At 40.3% G+C, this 20,514-nt stretch overlaps 1 protein-coding gene and 1 pseudogene across 1 annotated transcript; both read left to right on the top strand.

Annotated features, from left to right (window-relative positions):
• Positions 1-2,346, top strand: part of LOC101566658 — a 24,142-nt pseudogene extending 21,796 nt beyond the window's left edge.
• A 4,272-nt stretch (positions 2,347-6,618) lies between these two features.
• On the top strand, positions 6,619-18,859 carry LOC101566269 (olfactory receptor 5B2-like). Its single transcript, XM_012512609.2, has 2 exons — positions 6,619-7,546; positions 18,783-18,859. Exons 1-2 carry the CDS (start codon positions 6,622-6,624, stop codon positions 18,857-18,859), a joined length of 1,002 nt encoding a protein of 333 aa, XP_012368063.1. The 5' UTR covers positions 6,619-6,621.
• The last annotated feature ends 1,655 nt before the right edge of the window (positions 18,860-20,514 follow it).

Genomic DNA, 20,514 nt, shown 5'->3' with positions numbered 1-20,514 from the left:
AAAACATTTAAAAATTAGATTATATTTTAAAAAATAGGATAAAGAATTCTATGCTTCTCATGTTTGCACATAAGTCCAAAAATCTCACCATATACAACTTTGAAGCAGGACAGTCCCACAATATTCCTTTTCCTGTCTCTTGCTTTCATTCAATGAATGAAAGCAGGAACATGTATTAATAATATTGACTTGCTTTTATAGATTTAATTTTACTAACTACTTAGCACTTAGAGAGCAGTCATGTCTTTTCTCTGGTCTGCATTGCCGCAGTCTAGCCTAACACTGATTGCACAAGGAACTAACATTGTCTAATAAACGTGATTTGATGAGGGAGGAAACTAATGTAGGCTGACATCCTCAGTAATGAGTAAGACAAACTTTTTTATAAGTTTCTTTTGTTTCTTTGACCAAAATATAGAATGTCTATTTATGTGGGGTTCTTTTTTACATTTGCTTCTCCCACAAAAATAACAGCTCTGTACATACTCTTCCTCCACCAAGAGAATAAGAGTTCTGGAAATACATATGTCTATGCTAAAACAATGACTTGTGCTTAGAAGACTGGGGCTCAGTACAAGACTGTAATGAAGGAGTGGATGTTAAGGAGAATTAAACCAAAAATACACCACTTGTTTATAAAAAGTTGAACCCCAAAGGCAAACATACTAACTAAATATTTGACACAATGCAAATTTTTGGACTATTTTCTTATGCTTATTATAACTAACATAGGTGTGTGGAATTATACGTGACAAGCATTCACCTATAAAAGACTCATGTTCATCTTTATTTGTAGCTGAGAAATACTCCATTGTGTAAAACCACATATTTTCTATCCACTTCTCAGTTGATGGACACTTGGGTTGTTTCCAAGATTTCACTATGACATATTGCACTGCCATAAACATGGGTGAACATACATCGCTGTGGTATGAGGTTTTCAGTTCTTGTGGAAAAATATCCAAGAGTGGAATAGCTGGGTTGAACGATACCTCTAATCCTAGCTTTTTGTGGAATCTCCACTCTGATTTCCATAATGGTTGCACCAGTCTGCACACCCACCAACAGTGGAGAAGGCTTCCTTTTACCCCCAGCCCCTCCAGGACTTGTTACTAGCTGGCTTCCTGATTACAGCCATTCTTTCTGGAGTGAGATGGAATCTCAGTGCTGTTTTAATTTGCATTCCTCAAATGACCAGTGATAATTGTGATGAACTATTATGATATCTGTAGTAATTATGCATTAAAATCATAATATTTTGGATATACTTGGTTAAGTAAAATATACTATTAAAATTAAAAAAAAATGACCAATGATAGTAATTGAATGAAACTAGAGACCATACTCATAAGTGAGATAAGTCAGACCTGCATGTATAAACAAATGTCCTATTATCTTCCTAGTGTCAGAACCTGAAAGAGTAAATAAAATCCAAGAGGTACAATAGATGCTGTGAAAGGGAAAGAAACTGTTCAAAGGGAAGGGAACAACTAGGATGAGGGAAAGGTGAAAAGAAAGAAAGAAGGGAGGGGGAAATGTACCTGTATATATGCAGGATAGCTTGGATAATTGCACTGCAGATTTCTACTGGTCTATTGAAATGAACAGTTAATGCTTTTTTTTCTTTCCTTCTTTTTAATTTTGTGTAACATTCTGACCAATTCTGCATGCTTCTATCTGGTAATCTGAACAACTAATTTGAAGACAACAATATGTAATAGAGCAATCATTGTTGAATTCCCGTCGTTTTGTTTAGTAAAATTCTGTGTCTTTTCTATTTCTTTTTTTTTTCTTTTTTACTAGTTTTTGCTGTCTTTGTCTTTTCTATTTCTTTTTTTCTTTTTTACTAGTTTTTGCTGTCTTTGTTTTTAAAAAAAATGAGAAGAACTAAATTTTCTCACAAAACTGGAAGCCAGGTGGCCAAAACCAGCTCACGGGAAGAAAACAAGCTGTGCTCTTGCAGGTTTCAGAGGCAGTAGTTTCTGTTTGTTTTCATTTTCTGGAGACTGCCAGGATTCCTTTGCTTTCATTTGCACCAGCCAAATAAAAATTCAGAAAGAGCTGTCACCATGCCACAGGTTCCTTAGATTCCCCTTTCACCTTCGTTACTGGTGCTTTAGCCGTGGTGCTGGGCGTTGAACCACGGCCTCATGCGGTATTACGCATCTTGCCTGTATCGGTCAGCTCTCTCGCTGCTCGGGTGAAGTCGCTGAGAAATGCAACTAGAATGTGCAGACTTGCTTTCCCTCACAGTTTTGGAGGTTTCGGCGTCTGATCACCTCGCTCACAGGCAGCAACAGCATGGCGGAAGCTTCTGGCCTCGGAAAAGGACTCAGCTCTGGGTGAGCAGATGCAGAGAGACTGGGAGAGAGCCAAGGTGAGAAACACACCCTCCTGGGGCTGGCCACGTTCCTCCTCCAACCAAGCCACCTCTAACAGTCAGGCCAGCTGCAAACTTCTCTGTGACTGACCCCATCACGGGGTGGACACCCTCATGATCCGGTCACCTTCCAGAGTTCCACCTCTGCACTCAGGAGGCAGTGGGGGGACTGCCTTTTTAACTCTTCCTGACATCTGTAACATTTTCCTTTCAGATGCAAAGCTGAACTTTGGAAAGGTTAAGTTCCCAACTTGGGACTGAGCCACCTGAGCACACAGAACAGACTTGTAACTACTACATACGTGACCAGCAGAGTGGGTTTGTGACAGTCTGCTGGTGGCCGAGAGTTTAGAGCAGATTGCAGGGGACAGGATGGTTCAATCTCCTTTAAGGGAAAAGAGGCATCCCCAGCCCTGAAAAGTAAATTGGGAGGTAAGGATTTAGTCTCTGTCTCTCTGTCTATCTGTCTCTGTCTCTCTCTTTCTCTCTCTCTCTCTCTCTCTCTCTCTCTCTCTCTCTCTCTCTCACTATTTTTTTCTGAAATACTCTAGAGACATCTTTAAGAAACAGAAAAATGTCTGCTATGCAAGGTGGCTATTAATAACAGTAGTGTGTTATATAATTCAAAATTGCTAGAAGATAAGATTTTGAGTATTATCACCACAAAGAAGGGGTAAACATTTGAGAAGATTATGTGTCTGAGCTCTTTAAACACAATGAATCCATAACTTCTCTGAGACATTACACTGTATTCCATAAACTATTTAATTATTTTCTACCAATAAGATTAAGAAATTTTTTATTTGTTATATTTTAGGGAAGGGTCTATAGGGTGTTCAGAGTCTCACTACTAGATCAGACTCATAGTGATCTGCCTGTTTACAGCCTCCCAAGAGCTAGGATTTCAGGCATGGGCCACCACATCCAGTCTCAGTCACCATCCCAGCGTGTTCCAGGGGCAAGGGTAGCACAGCAGGCCTGGGGATTGAACCCCGGCCCCTGCACCTGCTTGCAGGCGCTTTAATCTGCTGAGCTATTTGGTCAGCTCTTGAAATTAAGAAAACATTGAACAAATAAACATAAATAATATTTTTGCTGTGAAGACTTGATGGATCTCTGAAAAATATCAAAAATAAAAGTAAATTAAATTTTACAAATAATCTTTAAAGATATAAGTTGGAATGCAAAAGGGTGTGGCCTTCCACACAGTTGGGAGTTCCTGATCAATTGAATATGTTCACCATATGACCAAGCAAACCAGTGTCTGTGCATTTACCTAAATGGAATAAAAAAACTATGTTCACACAAAACTAACAGCCATTGCTTAAATCAACTTTATTCACAATTACCACTGAAATGAGCAAACATTACTATTACTCTGAATCAATCAAGAGTGAAAAAAAAAACGTGAAGTTAATATTATACTATAGAATGCCGTAATGAAAAGGCTTTACTATAGATGTAAGTATCAAAATGTTTGCACCTCAACTGGGTTTATTTTTTTCTTTGAAAATATGTGCCTTTCTGTTTTACTGTCTTGGCTGTCACCTCAAATGGTGGTGCAAGAGCGGACTAAGAGGAGGAAGCCCTTGCTTCTGAATGACTGCTTTTTTTTCAGTAAAATTTTATTGAGAAACAAATAGCAATGAGACAGTTTCAAAACCGATTACTAGCACAGTTTCACTAATTAATCCATTGCATATTGTTGTCTTTTTCATCATACAATGAATGCTTATTCATTGTACAAGATGCAGACTCAACTGGGTTGATGCCAACACAATCATCAAGGCGACGTAGTCCTCGGATTTTGGGGAAGGACATTACTGCAAAGGAAAAATTATATGGAAATCTTGTTTAGCAGTTTTCAGAAACTGTAGAAGAGGAGTAGACTATGGGAAGCTCAGGAAATGCAGGGATTTGAGCAACGCTAACGCAGTTGTGCACTTAACACAAACTATAAATTTTATCCTAAAAGTCATGCATGTGGCCTTTTGTGATTTATATGTTAATGATTCTTTACAAAGCAGAGATGCATGCTCAAAATACCCAAATTGGTCCCCACAGGTACTTAGTTTGTTAACTAAGAGGCAAGAGAAGCTACCGATGCTCCCCTGGGGATGTCCCTTGAGAACTCCATGTCTTTCAAATCTACTCCCGCTTCCAATTCGTAGCTTCTGAGATTCAACACAACTCCAGGCCACTTCAGTTTGGAGGGACTGTGCTTCAGTCTTCTCCTTTGAATATCCTTTATTCCTCTGGATGTAGGCAGTTCTTCATGCAATCAGGCCTGTCTCAATCTGGGGACCCTGCTACATCTCAAAATAGAATGAATATTGAATGACTTGGAAATGAAGCACTCAGAGTGAGTGCTAACAGACATTCCCTTGTTATTTATAAAGACATTTTAATGTGTTATGTGGAGAGGTAATTTTATTGGTTTTATTTTGCTGTTAAGGAAAATGCAAGTGACTCTTCCAAAGAGCTAGAAAAAGATGCATGTCAAATTCAGGGCTCAAATCCATATTCTTCTTCCATTCTTTCCGCCCTGCCTTGGAGAAGCAGGAACCACTGACTACCTGAGAGCCAGCTTTTCAGATGTACTGATCTGTGGTTGAATTTCAGATTTTAGATTCACTGTTGAGATTACTGCATGATTTCGAGCAACAAGAAAAGCTACTACATTCAGTATGCACATGTAGAAAAACTATTAAAGGGCTGGCCAAATAGCTCAGCAGGTTAAAGCACCTGCAAGCAGGAGCAGGGGCCTGGGTTTGATCCCCAGGCCTGCCAGCATGCCACTCCCAAGACATTCTGAGACAGCAACTGAGACTGGTCTTGGTGGCTAGCACCTGTAATCCCAGCACTTGGGAGGCAGTAAACAGGAGAATCACTACAAGTCCGATCTACTAGTGAAACTCTGAGCACCCTGTAAACCCTTCCCTGAAACACAGGAAAGAAAAGAAGCTTCCCAAATCCTTATTTGCCTTAATCGTAAAGGTAATAATTCCTACCCATACATAACACACACATGCACCTGCTCCCACAAGCCGAACGCTATAGCACTCTCATCATTGTTGTGGAACAGAATACTTGCTAAAAGGGCTCATGTGGATTAGATCCAGCAGATGTAAAGCCTTGCAGGAGCTGGCGTGTGAAGTGAAGCTCCGGGGGTGAAGGGGACAGCTGGCCAAGAACAGTGCTTTGCTTTGGATGGGAACCACCTGAAGACTCCCTATTCAAATAGGGAGAACCGGAGCACTGTTCCTACTCAGCTAGAGTCAGGTAAAATTTTTTATATGTTGTTTTCATAGACCAATGATAAATGTATGTATTTATAAGATACAGTGTGATGTTACAACATGTTTCCAAGGCAGCGTATGCCAGAGAGAAAGATCTGCAGCCTCATATCCACTCACAAGCTATAAAGTCAGTCCTAAATCTCAGTAACTCAAACATAGATGATACTGAGAGAACAAAGTGGGAATTAACATGAGAAGCAAACATCCCTTCAGTGAAAGCTTTGCCCTTCTAGAAAGAAAGTAAGCAAAAACAAAACACATATTTAAAAAATATTCCAGCTACATAGGCAGGTAAAGAGGCCAGAAGATACCTAGGGAGTGTAGAGAAAATCCAAGTAAAATTGACCCCGAAGTGTAAGAAAAAACAGAAGAGGAAGTCCCAAGATTTCAAATCTCACCCACCTTTAAAAAGTAGCATACTGTCACGTACCTATCCTAAGTAAGTGTAGAGTCCGTCATTCTGTTTAAATAGTATTCTCACTCCTGGTACTTAGGAGGCTGGCTACCCACAAGTTACACAGTGTTTTTCTGCATTTTTACATTTACTTTTCATAACAGTATCTTTAGTAGATATCATTATTTTCTTAATATAATCATATATAAATTTTTGGAAATATGTGAATAGCTCAACAAATTGACCATATATTAGATTAAAAGTACATATAATTTGAAAAATGGAGAAATTATCCATATGGAGACATTTCTACTTAAACAGTTTGTAACCCTACAGAGAATTAATGGAATCGGTTCTGTAGTTAATCTCATGCTTAGATATGGGTAAACTTGAACTATGTATTATTGTCCTACCAAAGGACTGCAGATATTACATAAACATCCTGCTGTTAGGATAAGATCTGTCCCACAGTATCTCCTAACAAGGCGTCTCCTGGCCTCCTTACTTCCCTTTGCTGCAGGGTGTCTCCTGATTCCCAGGTAACCCCGATGGAGAACAGGTCGGAAGTGATGGAGTTCGTCCTTCTAGGCCTAGCCAGTGCCCCAGAACTCCGCGTCACGCTCTTCATCGTGATCATTTGCATCTACCTCATCAATGTGCTTGGCAACCTGGGGCTGATCCTCTTGACTCGTGTCGAGTCTCGCCTCCACAGCCCCATGTACTTCTTCCTCACTAACCTGTCTCTAGTAGATGTCGTGTACTCCTCAGCCGTCACCCCCACAGCTGTGGCTGGGCTCCTTATAGAAGCACAAGTCATCTCCTACAATGCTTGTGCTGCTCAGATGTTCTTTTTTGCAGCCTTTGCCACTACAGAAAATTTTCTTCTGGCCTCCATGGCCTACGACCGCTATGCCGCGGTGTGCACACCCCTGCACTACACCAGCACCATGACCACACGTGTGTGTGCGTGGTTGGCCATCGGCTGCCATGTCTGTGGCTTCCTGAACGCCTCCATCCATGTGGGGGAAACATTTGAGCTCTCTTTCTGTAACTCAAATGTGGTCCATCACTTTTTCTGTGATGTTCCAGCAGTCATGGCTCTCTCCTGCTCTGATAGACATGTTAATGAGATGGTTTTAGTTTACGTGGCAACCTTCAACGTCTTTTTTGCTCTTCTAGTCATCTTGATATCTTATTTATTCATATTTATCACTATATTAAAGATGCAATCTACTTCAGGACACCACAAGGCTCTGTCCACCTGCGCCTCCCACCTCGCCTCAGTCACCATCTTCTACGGCACCGTCATCTTCATGTACCTGCAGCCCAGCTCCAGCCACTCCATGGACACGGACAAGATCGCCTCCATGTTCTACACCATGGTCATCCCCATGCTGAACCCCGTGGTCTACAGCCTCAGGAACAAGGAGGTCAAGAGAGCAATTAAAAAGGTTCTTTTGGGCCAGCCAAATAGTTCAGCAGATTAAAGCACCTGCAAGCAATGCAGGAGCTGGGGATTGATCCCCAGGCCTGCGTGCCAGGCCTACCAGCCCCGCCCCTGAGGAAAGCTGAGATGGCGATTGAGACTGGTTGTGGTGGCGCACGCCTGTAATCCCAGCACGTGAGAGGCTGTAAATGGGCAGATCACTAGGAGTTGATCTAGCAGTGAGACCCTGAACACCCTGTAGACTGTTCCCTAAAAAACGAAAAATAAAAATCAAAAGATTCTTTTGCATGAAAAATTGTCTTTAACATTTTAACATAGGAGGAGACACAGGAACTTAATTCTATGACTGTTATGTCTTCATCATATACTGAATCTCATTTTAACACCAATATAGAAGTTAGGTTTGAGAAGTATTATACTCAGTAGTTCAAAGATTATTTCTTTTCTAGGAACAAAGAAGTGTATAATACAGGGGTATAATACATGGACCAAAAGCCTAAGATAAATCATAAGCTATTTTGGTTCTACTTGTTAAAAATTTTATTGAGGACATTTGATTTTTTATTTTTATTTATTTTTTTTTTTTAGGGAAAGGTCTACAGGGTGTTCAGGGTATCACTACTAGAATCGGACTTGTAGTGCTTCTCCTGTTTACAGTCTCCCAAGTGCTGGGATTACAGGAGCACACCATCAGGTCCAGCCTTAATCGAAGTCTCAGTGCACCCCAGGGCATGGCCAGCACAGCAGGCCGGGAGGATCTAGCCTCAGCCCCTGTGCCTACTTTCAGGCACTTCAATCTGCTGAACTATTTGGCCGGCCCTGAGGGCATTTGATTGATTCATTCATTCTACATGTATTTCCTTCTGCATAAGCACAGCATATCACTTTGTCCATGCGTCTGTTTACAAACACGATCATGTGGTCACATGCAAATGAGAGGGGGAACTAGGTCAGACATGAATGGAATGTGGCTGTTGATTAGAAGGTAACAAGTAATTAGCTGAGATATTAAAATTTAACTCATGTATAGTGTTTATTTAGTTAGGTGAAGTGTACTGTTTGAGCCCATTTAGCAGTAATGGCGTCATGCTTCTAAACGAGTGTATCTGCTTTCTTATTGGAGCATTTTATCTAGAGCTTCAGAAGCAAAGAATCCTAGATAAATTAATTTTGTCTTGACCGAATTATTTTATACAACCAACATGGTCAAGTTTAAAATTCCAAATGAAAGAGCCAGACTACCAGAAAAGTGGAGGAAAAATAAGAATATTTTGCAACATACTTCTAACTACTTTTACACCATTTTAAAAGTTTACTGAGATTCAACATGGCTCTTTCATTTACCTTTCTGAAAAGGATTTGCAATTGTCAATGTCCCTTCAATTTTACCAAAACTGAGTTAGCTTACCCTTGTCACTCCACCATTCTTTTATCTAACTTCACTCTCAGTCATTTCTTTGCTATTCTGTCAGTCCACCAACTTTGATTGTGGAAGAAATCTTCTTGTATCGTTCAAGTTTCTGAATATTATCTTGTTAGTCTTTTCTTGGTCACCTTTATAAAACAGATACTCTGTTCATGAAGGAAACTATTTATTTCCTCTAAATTAATCTTCACAGTCCATTCAAGTGACATAGAGAGAAGTTAATTAACTTGACCCAGAATTTTCAGAGGTATGCAGAACTAATAGGATCAGCAGAGATGTATAGGAAGAGATTTATTATATGGGATTAGAGCAGGTGATGATGAAGGCTGGGAACTGGAGGGCCAGTACAGCTGGTTGGTGCAGCTTTGGTCCAACCCAAAGCCCACATAACCAGAGAGATGCCTGGTGTAAGTTCCAGGCCAAGTGAAAGAGCTGAGGACCAGAGGTGTTGATGTCCCAGTGCTATGGCAAACAGAATTAGTGAAACAACATTCAGGATTTGGTGGCAGATTTATTTACTTTGATGGGTACTGGTTGGGATCATTTCCAAAATATCAGGCCCCAATCCCTTGTAGTCTAGGCCTATCATGGAGTGAGCAAGCAGGAAGTCCAGAGGCAGAATGGCTTGTCAGTCGGGGATGGGTTCCTACAAGATGCAACACTCTGCCCAGCTGTGCATCAAAAGGACCATCTCTAGGAGACAGAAGCTCGCAGAACTGGAGCAGGAACTATTATCTGAGCAACAAACAGAGTGAAGGATACTGGCATGGGGGTGGGGCATCTTCTGCTACTTCCCCCCCCCCACCTTTGTGTTCTCCTGGAAAATCGTTGCTGGGCACGTTATATGTGAACTTCAGAGACAAAGCCCAACTAGACATAATTTAGGCCTGTCTTCTTCTTTCAAACCTAGAACAATCCAAAAAGGGTGTGCGAGTCAGAAACCACAGGGTACAAGGTGATGGTTGTGTTGGTGCTGGCAGGGAGAACTTGCCGAGGTGGCTACAGTCTGGGGGGCTGATGTGTGGCTGGAGGCCTGCTTGAGTTTCCCGTGACATCTGACAGCAATGGGGGGTGGTGCAGTGAAGCGACGTTCTTAGTTTCAGGCCCAGAGGCAAGTTCTTAGATCATATCTCTGGCGGAAAGTTTTCAGAATGTCAGGATTGTAATTTCTATCTCAGGCTGATGCAGGCATGATCTTCCTCTTGCAGAACAATCAGAGGTGAAAGTCCTGGGTTAAATGAGAGAGAGTCACAGGGCTGGCCAAATAGCTCAGCAGATTAAAGCACCTGTAAGCAGGCACAGGGGCTGGGGGTTCGATCCCCAGGCCTGCTGTGCCAGCCACACCCCAGGGATGCGCTGAGAGGGCAATTGAGACTGGGCATGGTGGCATGTGCCTATAATCCCAGCTCTTGGGAAGGATGGATCACTAAGGTGGATCACTAGGAGTCCAATCTAGTAGTGAGACCTGAATATTCTGTAGACCCTTCCCTAAAATACAAAAAAAGAAAAACTGAGAGAGTCTGGCAGGTTTAGCAAGGGGTCTTCCCAGTTGCAAGTTTGTGCCTGAAACAGGGACAAGAGGCAAGAATCCTAGTTGTCCCAGAGATGGTAACTGCTGGCAGAGAGAAACTGTTTCATTATGTACCAGGAAAGACACAGGCTTGCGCCCTGCCAACTTTTGCAGTGACCTTGAGCTCTTGGGGGCCCAATCTGACAGAACCTGGTCTGTCCTATCCATACACACATGAAAGGGAGAAGAGAGGTTCAGGCTGACATGGACCTGGATGGTCAGGTTTCTTCATGTCTCAAAAATGGGGTGGGAAGCTCCGTATTGCAGGAGCTGTGGAACAATGCCTACAACAAGCCTTTACCTTATAACACCGGGCTGGGTACTTTTCAGTTGGCTTCTATTTGTCGTGTACTGCAACTGACACCAGAAAAGTAAACGCCCCACGCATGAGCTGAGCTGCTCTTATAGCAAACATCTAAGCCCTAAATCTCAGGCAAGTGACCTCTTTCTTTGTCCTTTCTTACCATCTATGTGCCAGAGGATGGTGCAAGCCCAGACAGTGCAGCTGCAGTGCCCAGAGGGTGTGCTGGGGTGGGCCACTCAGGGAAGAAAGGAAGCCATCTGCCTGCATGTATCAATTCCATGCTTAAATAAACTTATCAGCATAATTCTATTCCTCTCTGCACCACTCTGACTCTTGTGTCACATCTCCCAGCTAATCATAAACACAAGGAAGAAAAATATGAATTTCATTTACTATTTTCCTAAAATTTTATTAACCTATTGATTAGCAACAATAAGTAATAAATATAAGGGGGAAAGTAAAATGAATGAAAACATCTGCAAAAATAAATCTATGGGAGCTGTGGTTGCTTTTCCCAGCATCCTCGAAGGCAGGTGGGCCCAGGACACCTATGGGACATGGTGGGCCCCGCTGTGCTCACCCCCCCATCATCCCTGGAGCTTGGCTCAGCTTCAGCTGCTTCTCACACCACCAAGAAGGCAGGAAGGAGGACTCAGAGCTCGTACACGGACCTGGTGAGCCCTGCACCAACACCTTCTCAACTGTGGCCAGAGTTTGGCTCAGCTGCTCCTGCCTCCCCTGCTGGTAGTGGGAGCATTGGTGACCCTACCCTGCCCTCCTGCTGTCCTGGGAGCCTCGCTTCCCCACCCACACTTCCCTCACCATTGCTGCTGAGTCTGCTTGAACATTGTGATCTCGAAAAATGCCAAAACAAAGGAGCAAAAGGCAATCTCAGACCTCCAGCCCACCCTAAACAAGTCCAGGAGACAATGCTATAGAAAAATATGAAAGTCACACACACGAAATTTCTGAAATGATAGCAACTGAAGTAAAGAAATAACTCCATCAGGCTATAGAAGAAATCAGATCAGAAGTAATCTCCTAGGTAAAAAAAAGAAATGACAACAATCATGAAAGAATTGCTCAGCACATCTAAAGAAGATATAGATTTTAAAAATAGAGGCAAATAGGAAAATGATGAACACACTGAATGAATAATAAAGGAAAGCACTATAACGAATAAAGCACACTCAAAAAAATTTCCAGGAAATTAAGAATCAAGAAAGCTAGCACAACTGCTGGAACAAAACTGAAGACAAAATTTCAGGTTTTGAAGATTGCTCTGCAGCTAGTGAACACAAAAGGAAAGATCTGTTAAAAATAACCAGGAACCAATAAATAACAATGCAATAGCTGCAAGATGATGAAAATACAATCAGTACAAGACTTATAGGTATAAATGAAACAGCAGAAGTCAACAGAAATCACATAAAAAGTTTGTTTTCAAAAGTAGTACCAGAAAATTTCCCAAGCATGGGTGGAGAATCTGACATACAGTTAAGTGAGGCATATAGAAATCCAGCTAGCCATAATCAAAATAAACCCACACCAAGACAATTAATAATCGAGATCCCAGAAAGTTAGCAAAGAACATAATACTAAAAGCTGTTAACGAAAAGAAAAAGATCACTTATAGTGAAAAGCCCTTCAAAATCACATCAGATGTCTCAACATGAACCATTAAATCAAGAAGAGCTTGCAGTGAAGAATTTCAGGTCCCAAAAGAAACAACTTCCAACCCAGATTGATGTACCCTGAAATACTATTTAGCAAATTTAAAGGAGAGATAAGATACTTCCATGACAAAGAACAGCTAAAGAAATACATCACCACCAAACCTACTCTACAAAGGGTACTGACAGATATTTTAGAAAGAGACAAAGATGACAACTTCAATAACAACAGAAGAGAACCACAAGCAAAGCAAGCAATTAAGTAAAGGGGAAAAGTAGGGATCACACAGTAGGAAAATAATATGGCAAAGATAAGCCAATATATATCAGTTATAACCGTTAACATAAACAGCCTCAATTCCCCATTCAAAAGAATCATACTGGCAAATGTAAGGGATGGCATCTAGCATAATCCCCTACTCACCTTAGAAGTAGGAGAGACTGAGGCAGAATTCAATTTATTTTGACCCTTGCCTAAAGTATTTACATAGAAGACATTTAGGCCAGGACACCTTCCCTTTGAGCCTTGCCTAAATTACCTCATCCCTCACTCCTTCCCCCGCCCAGTCAAAACTTTACAAACATGTAGCAGATAAGGAGGAGACAGGACCAATTAAGGGTAATAAGAGTCAGACCATTTGCTCACGCTTAGCCATAAATCCCTCCGCCCGAGACCCACACCTATAGGATATAGGGGGCACCACATTCCTGCCTGATCGTCATAGCAACAAAGAAACTATAAGCTGGAGAGAAACAAAGAACTGGGCCTTTGTGTTTTCCCAATTTGGAGGGGAAGCACATTGATCGCAGGCTAAATTAATAAAGGCTTTGTAATTTCTTTAATTTGGCCTCCCGTGGGCAACATATCCAATCCCAGCTGTTACAGCAGAGAGGATCAGGAAACAAAATCAATGCAACACTTTTAACTCAAGAGAAAATTCATAGACTGAGTGTCAAAGGATAGAAAACAACACTCCATGCAATAGGAGTACCCCTATTGCAGAAAAAGGCAGGGGTACTATTCTCATTACTGACAATGTCAGCTTCAAACCAAACATGATTAAAAGAGACAAAGAAGGTCAATACACACTTGTTAGGGGAAAACTGCAAGAGAAAGAGATAACAAGTATAAATATATATGCACCCAATGTAGCAGCACCCAACTATACAAGGCAAATGTAAACAGGCATGAAAAATCAAAGAAGCAATAACAGCACTGAGGTGGGGGACTTCAATACTACTTTGACATAAAGAACCAGATCAATTAGGCAAAAATAAGCAAGGAAATAACAGATTTAACACAACTTGTGAACAAATGGACTTAGTAGATCTTTACAGAGTATTTTTCCCAACAATAAAAGAACACACACTCTTCTCAGCTGTGCAAGGGACAGTCTCAAAAATAGACCATATACTAGCACATACAGCATGCTTAAATAAATGCAAAAGAATTTAAATTATCCACATATATTAACTGATCATGGTGCAATGAAACTGGAAACTATTGACAAAAGAAACTGCAAAAACTCCTTAACGACATGGAAACTAAATAACATCCTCCAGCGAGGAAATGGCTCAGTAGAATAAGCGCTTTCCTGGCAAGCGCAAGGGCCTGAGTTCAGCCCCAGGTACTGAAATAAATAAATAAATAAATAAATAAATAAATAAATAAATAAATATCCTCCTAAACAATCAATGGGTCATAGATGAAATTAAGGAAGAAATAAAACAATATTTAAATAAAATGAAGATAGAACCTGTGGTATGCAATAAAAGCACTCTTGAGAGGAAAATTTATAGCAATAAATTCTCACATCAAGAAAACAAAACAAGCCCAAATAAACAGTCTTATGCTGCACCTCAAGCTCCTAGAGAAAGAAGAGTAAGTTAAGCCCAAAGTGCAAAGAAGGCAGGAAATCATGAAGATAAGAGAAGAAATGAATGCAATGGAGATGAAGAAAAGAATTAATGAAAAAAAAGGTTGGTTTTTTGAAAGAATAAATAAAATTGACAATCCCTAGCCAGGGTTGCGCTTCTTCCTCTGGGCCATCTCCCTGGCCCCGCCAATTTTGAATATTTGTATCTGGTAACTTCAACAACTAATTTGAAGATAATATCATGCAATACAGCAAGCACTGTTGAATTCCTATTACTTGGTTTAGTGAAATTTTTGTATTACTAGTGAATGAAATTAAAAATGTAATCAAAAACTTCCCACAAAGAAAATCCTAGCTCCTCAAGGATTCATAGCTAAATTTTGCCAGACATCTTGAGAAGATTCAATGCCAGTGTTTTCAAACTCTTTAATGAAGAGTCATTATTAAATTACTTGATCAAACTATCATGCCTATATCAAGTAATATGAGTAACAAATTTGATGATAACCATATGTAATATAATAACCATTGTTAATTGTCTATTCTTATCTTGAAATTCTGTACCAGTTTTATTGTTTTATGTTGTTTTTTTTTTTTTTTTTTTTGGTCTTTGTCCCTGTTGTTTTGTTTCATTCCTCTTTAAAATTTAAAAGAAAAAACTCTTCAATGTAAATGAAAGGGAAGTAGTTCTGCAAAACTCATACCTCAAGGCAAATATTACTCTGATATTGAATCCTGAGACCCAACCAAAACAGAAAACTATAGGCCAATCCCCTTAACGAACATAGATGAAAAAATGTTCAGTAAAGTACTAACAACAGAATGTAGCAAATCATCAAGAAGATTATGCATTATGACCAAGTGAGATTCATCCCAGGAATACAAAGATGGTTTCATACACACAAATCCATAAATGTAATATGGCACATCAACCGAGCCAAAGACAAAAATTTCATGATCATCTTAATAGATGCAGAGAAAGCTTTCGACAAAGTTCAACTCTCATTCATTATAAAATCCCTACAGAAAACTAGAATAGCTTGTCTTTTCCTCAATCTGATAAAAGCCATCTATGAAAAACCAACAGCCAATATCATACTAAATGGACAAAAATTGAAAGTCTTCACTTTAAAATACGCTGAGCTGTGAAAGGCTCAAGTCAACAACTTCTGCGGATAACCCACTATTATTGTGGACTGCTGGACTATGTTGGATTGTTTTGCTGAATTCATGCACCTATAATATTTAGATGCCAATGGAATACCCATCTCAGACAGGACTAAACAAAAAAAAGGGATATGAAGGAAGGACCATTTTGTATCTATATAGAGAGAATAGTTTGGATAGATATATAGCTACTTTTGCTTAATTCAATGAGAAGAAAGATTTGTACTAATAGTGTTTGGACAGGATATCATGTCTGCATCTTGTACTATGGATAACCACTAAGAAGATAACAATGTACAATGTATCAATTATTGAAGCTGTCCTATTAATCAGTTTTGAAACTGTCTCATTGTTATTTGTTTCTCAGGAAAATAAAATAAAATCAGGAACAAGACAAGGATGTCCACTCTAATTCCTCCTCTTTAATACAGTTCTGGAAACATTAGACAATTAGACAAGAGAGAAAAATAAAAGAATTGATGATTGGAAAGGAAGAAATGTAATGATCATTCCCTGTAGATGACATGACACTCCATATAAAAGTGTGAAATACTCTACCAAGAAACTTGTAGCTTTAGTAATCAAATTTAGTAGCATATCAGTATACAACTGCTCAAAAATCAATAACATTTCTGTATACAAACAACAGATGCTTTGAGAGGAGTTAGAGAAACCACACCTTTCCCAATAACATCCAAAAACGAAATACTTATGAATCAATCTCACAAAGAAGTAAAAGATTTATACATTGAAAATTATAGCACTTTGAAAAAAGTGATCCAAGAGGATTTCAGAAAATGAAAAGATATTTCTTTCTTCTGGATAGGAAGAATCAACATAGTGCAAATGGCCATACTCCCAAAACTGTTACACAGATTCAGTGCAATCTTGATTAAAATATCATTAATGTACCTCACAGATCTAGAGAAACTGTTCTTAAAATTCATCTGGAATCAGAAGAGGTCTAGATTGCAAAAAGAAATCCTGGGAAACAAAGGAAAGGGAGGAGATATTACAATCTCTGACATGAAATTATGCTACAAAGTTACTGGCATAAAATCAATATGGTACTGGAAATGTAAAAAAGCCGAGTTGGGGATCACTGCAACAGATTAGAAGATGCAGACACAGCTACAAGCATGGAAACAAGCCAAACATGCTCACTGGAAGAAAAGGAGCTTCTTTAATAACTGGTGCAGGAAATACTGGCTTTCTACATGCCAAAGACTAAGATTAGACCTATGTTTTTTTTGGTTTTTTTTTTTTTTTTTTTTTGGTTTTTTTTTTGGTGGAACTGGGGATTGAACTCAGGCCCTTGTGCTCACCAGAGAAGCACTTATTCCACTGAGCCATCTCCCCAGCCCCGATTAGACCTATGTTTATCACCATGGATAAAGCTACAATCAAAATGGATCGAAGTTTTTTATGTATTTAGTACAGGATCTACACAAATGAGACTCGTAGTGATTCTCCTGTTTTCAGCCTCCCAAGTGCTGGGATTACATGTGCACGCCACCACACCAGGCCCCGGGGGGATCCTGAGGATCAAACTCCTGGCCCCTGCATCTTAACAGACACTTTAATCCGCTGAGCTATTTGGCCGGCCCTCTGCTGGTCTATTAAATGGAGCAGTTAATGTTTAAATTATTTTTCTTTTTTTTCAACTCTGCATGTTTATATCTGGTAATCTAAACAACTAATCTGAAGATAATAATATGTAATACAACACTTGTCGAATTCCTATTATTTTATTTAGTGAAATTCTGTATCATTTCTAATTTTTTTCTTTTTCTTTTATTCTTTTGTATTCTCTTTAAAAAAAATTAAAATGTGGAATATGTTATAAATATCAACAAAACACTAATTGTAAATAAATTAAACCCTCTGTTTAGGTATGTAGCGACAATGTAACAAGTTAAAGGAGAAAAAACTAACCATTTATGTGCAACTGAGCATAAGGAGTGCATTCCTGTGCGCAGTTTATTTGCTTCTCCAGGAGGCGAGTGTGAGGACGAGCCAGGCCCCAGGGAGGCCCGAGCTTCTGCGGACGAGCCAGGCCCCAGGGAGGCCTGAGCTTCCGAGGACGAGCCAGGGCCCAGGGAGGCCCAAGCTTCCACAGCTTTCTCCTGAGTCCCGCTGGCCAAGCTCCAACATCATATCAGGTCCCACATGACACTGTTTTAGCTCAGAGCCCCCGAGCTAAGGGTTTGTGTTTCATGCTTAAAACATGAGACTTCACTGAGTTCTGTAGACACCCATCTCAGTGGCTCTTCACAAACATCTTTTTGGTAGCATCAGTTTTGCCATCTCTGTTCCACAAATGAGGAAACTAAGCTCTGCAGAAAATAAATAACTTCCAAGTACGTGGAAAAAATCCATGACACCTACACGACCTACATCTGTGTCCTAATTCCTGTTAACCATTTTCATTCCATCTCTGCACAGGTCATGAGAGATGAAACCATTTTTTCAGAAGAACAGGAGAGAAAATTTCTCCATCATTTATACAAGCTTCCAAAGATTTTCTGATTTCTGACTCACAATTCAGGAATACCTTTCCTTCTTTTCTAAGACAAAGGTAGGCTTCTCTATTTAATAAATGCTTTTAATTTGAAAACATAAGTGAATTAGAAGCACTGGGGTATCTACAATGTGACTCTATATGTTTATGCCCTATATGATTCCCTGGATGCTTTTTTGGAAACTCTGACTTGGAGATGCTGGGGCACAGCTGAGCGGCCGAGCACCTGGTGGTGTGCACAAGGCCCGGCTTCCAGCCCAGCACCACTTTAGAATACTTAGGTGTCTTCCACTGAGAGATGTAGGTTAGGGGTGGCATGCTTGCCTAGCATGTGTGAGGCCCGGGCTTCTATCTTCAAAACAGCTGGCATTGAAATGGGCCCAGTTCTGAACTGTGAAAGCATTTTTAACTAGCAGGGCGTACAGTGACACTGTATTTATGAATTTTTATGTTGATATTCTTAATAAAATGACCAAAACCTCAGAGAGATGATGACCTGATTGGGTAGAGGTTAAAACTTTATCCTTTTCCCTATACATAGCTTTTTTGTTGTTTTCTAATTTTTAAGATAATAAAAAGTACAGAATTGGAGTAGCTTACAGAAACAGTGTGACGATGCAGTACACCTACTGACTCTAGAAGAATTTATATCAATCTGTTATGACCATCATTTCATTTTAACGATTTCCTCACAACCTGATTTTTTCTTTATTGGTTCTTCTAGAAAAATCTGGCGCTGCAGTGGTCAAAGCAGATTTCACAGTCAGATGTGCTTCTGAGTCTCAAGCTGACCTCTTATAGGTACTGAATGTAAGAAATGCATATACCTCCCCAGTCCTCCGTTTTCTTCTCAGTAAATGAGATGTATATGCATAAATGATCAAACAGGTTCACAAGCATAAATTTTAACCTGTTACTTACTTAAAAATATGGTTTAAAGATAAATTCACGTAAGATTTGTGGTCTCGACACTTCAGTGCTTTTCTCTGCTCCTCTTTTGAGCCGTGCACATTAAGACGGTTGACCATGTAATCCACAAAGATGTCTCAGCCTCGGCAATGCCTAGCGCTAGAGGTCACTTTCCCGCTGCGCTTCACACTCACACACAGAATAGCATCCTTAGCCATGGCCCAGAACGACTTCCATATTCTGCCCCATGAATCCCCGTGATTATGTTGCCACAGATGAGAAGAAAAGAACTGCACACAGTGATAAGGTTGAGGCTTTGGGGAGGCGAGATGATCTTGGAGCATTCACAGGGCCGCAGTGAGAGTAGCTGTCACTAGAGACCATAACAAATGAAAACAAATAACAATTTAGCTCAGATTATTTATTGGCTGATATGCCAGCAAACGCAAATAGTGCAAACTCCAGAATCTGGTTACATGGACTCAAGGACAGAAATAGGAAAATCAAGACTGGTCTGATAGCTCAGTGGACTAAAGTGCCTGCTTAGGCAAAGCACAGTGGCCAGGATTCGATCCCCAGCATGCTGTGCCATCCCTACCCCCAGGGCGCACTGAGACAGTGACTGAGACTGGGCGTGGGGGTGGACACCTGTAATCCCAGTGCTTGGGAGGCTGAAAACAGGAGGATCACTACAAGTCTGATCTACGAGGTGAGACCCTGTAGACCCTGTAGATCCTATAGACCCTGTAGATCCTATAGACCCTGTAGATCCTATAGATCCTGTAGATCCTATAGATCCTGTCCTAAATACAGAAGAAATAAAAGAAATAGGAAAGTCAGGTATAGGGGAATATCAAAAATAGAGGGGGAGATCATTATAGATACGTATACAACTCATTTTATATGAAGAAAACTTAGGTGTCTTTGGCTGAGTGATGTACATTCATGGTAGAATGATTGTCTCATGTGTGGTAGAATTACAATGATATTGAGTTCATTAACAGTATTTTGGTTGGAATCCACATTGTCCAAATCTTTGCTGTGTGTACTAACTGTCATAGACTCTTGAATAAACTCAACCATTTCAAATTCATGCTGCCAAATTACTTCCTAGGAAATTGGGTCTCAGGAGCCAGGGAGGTAGCTCAGCAGCATAAGCATGTGCCTGGCAAGCACAAGATCCTGAGTTTGATCCTTGGCAGCAAAAATTTTTTAAAAAAAGAAATAAAATGGGCTTAATAAATCATCTAGTGGGATTGGTGAGAAGATTAAATGACACTTAAGGCTGGCAAGGGACAGTTAGAGCCACATAAGGCATTAGGCCCACTCTTACCTGGCAGAGGGGTTTATTTCAGGCATGTGACACTGGACAATTCCCTATCCCACTCTTGTGATTCAGTCTGCTCGTATATAGAATTAATAAATGGGAATTACAACCATGAATACCTCTCCTCCTCAGCACACAATTGTACAGATAGGCACCTAGCAGTCTTTCATAACACCAAGCTTTAGGTCTGCAGAACACAGAGAGCAGTGGGTTGTCATGA

The sequence above is a fragment of the Octodon degus genome, unplaced genomic scaffold, assembly GCF_000260255.1.
Source record: "Octodon degus isolate 3935 unplaced genomic scaffold, OctDeg1.0 scaffold00239, whole genome shotgun sequence".
NCBI classification, from domain to species: domain Eukaryota; kingdom Metazoa; phylum Chordata; class Mammalia; order Rodentia; family Octodontidae; genus Octodon; species Octodon degus.
This window is presented reverse-complemented; position numbering and strand designations above follow the sequence as displayed.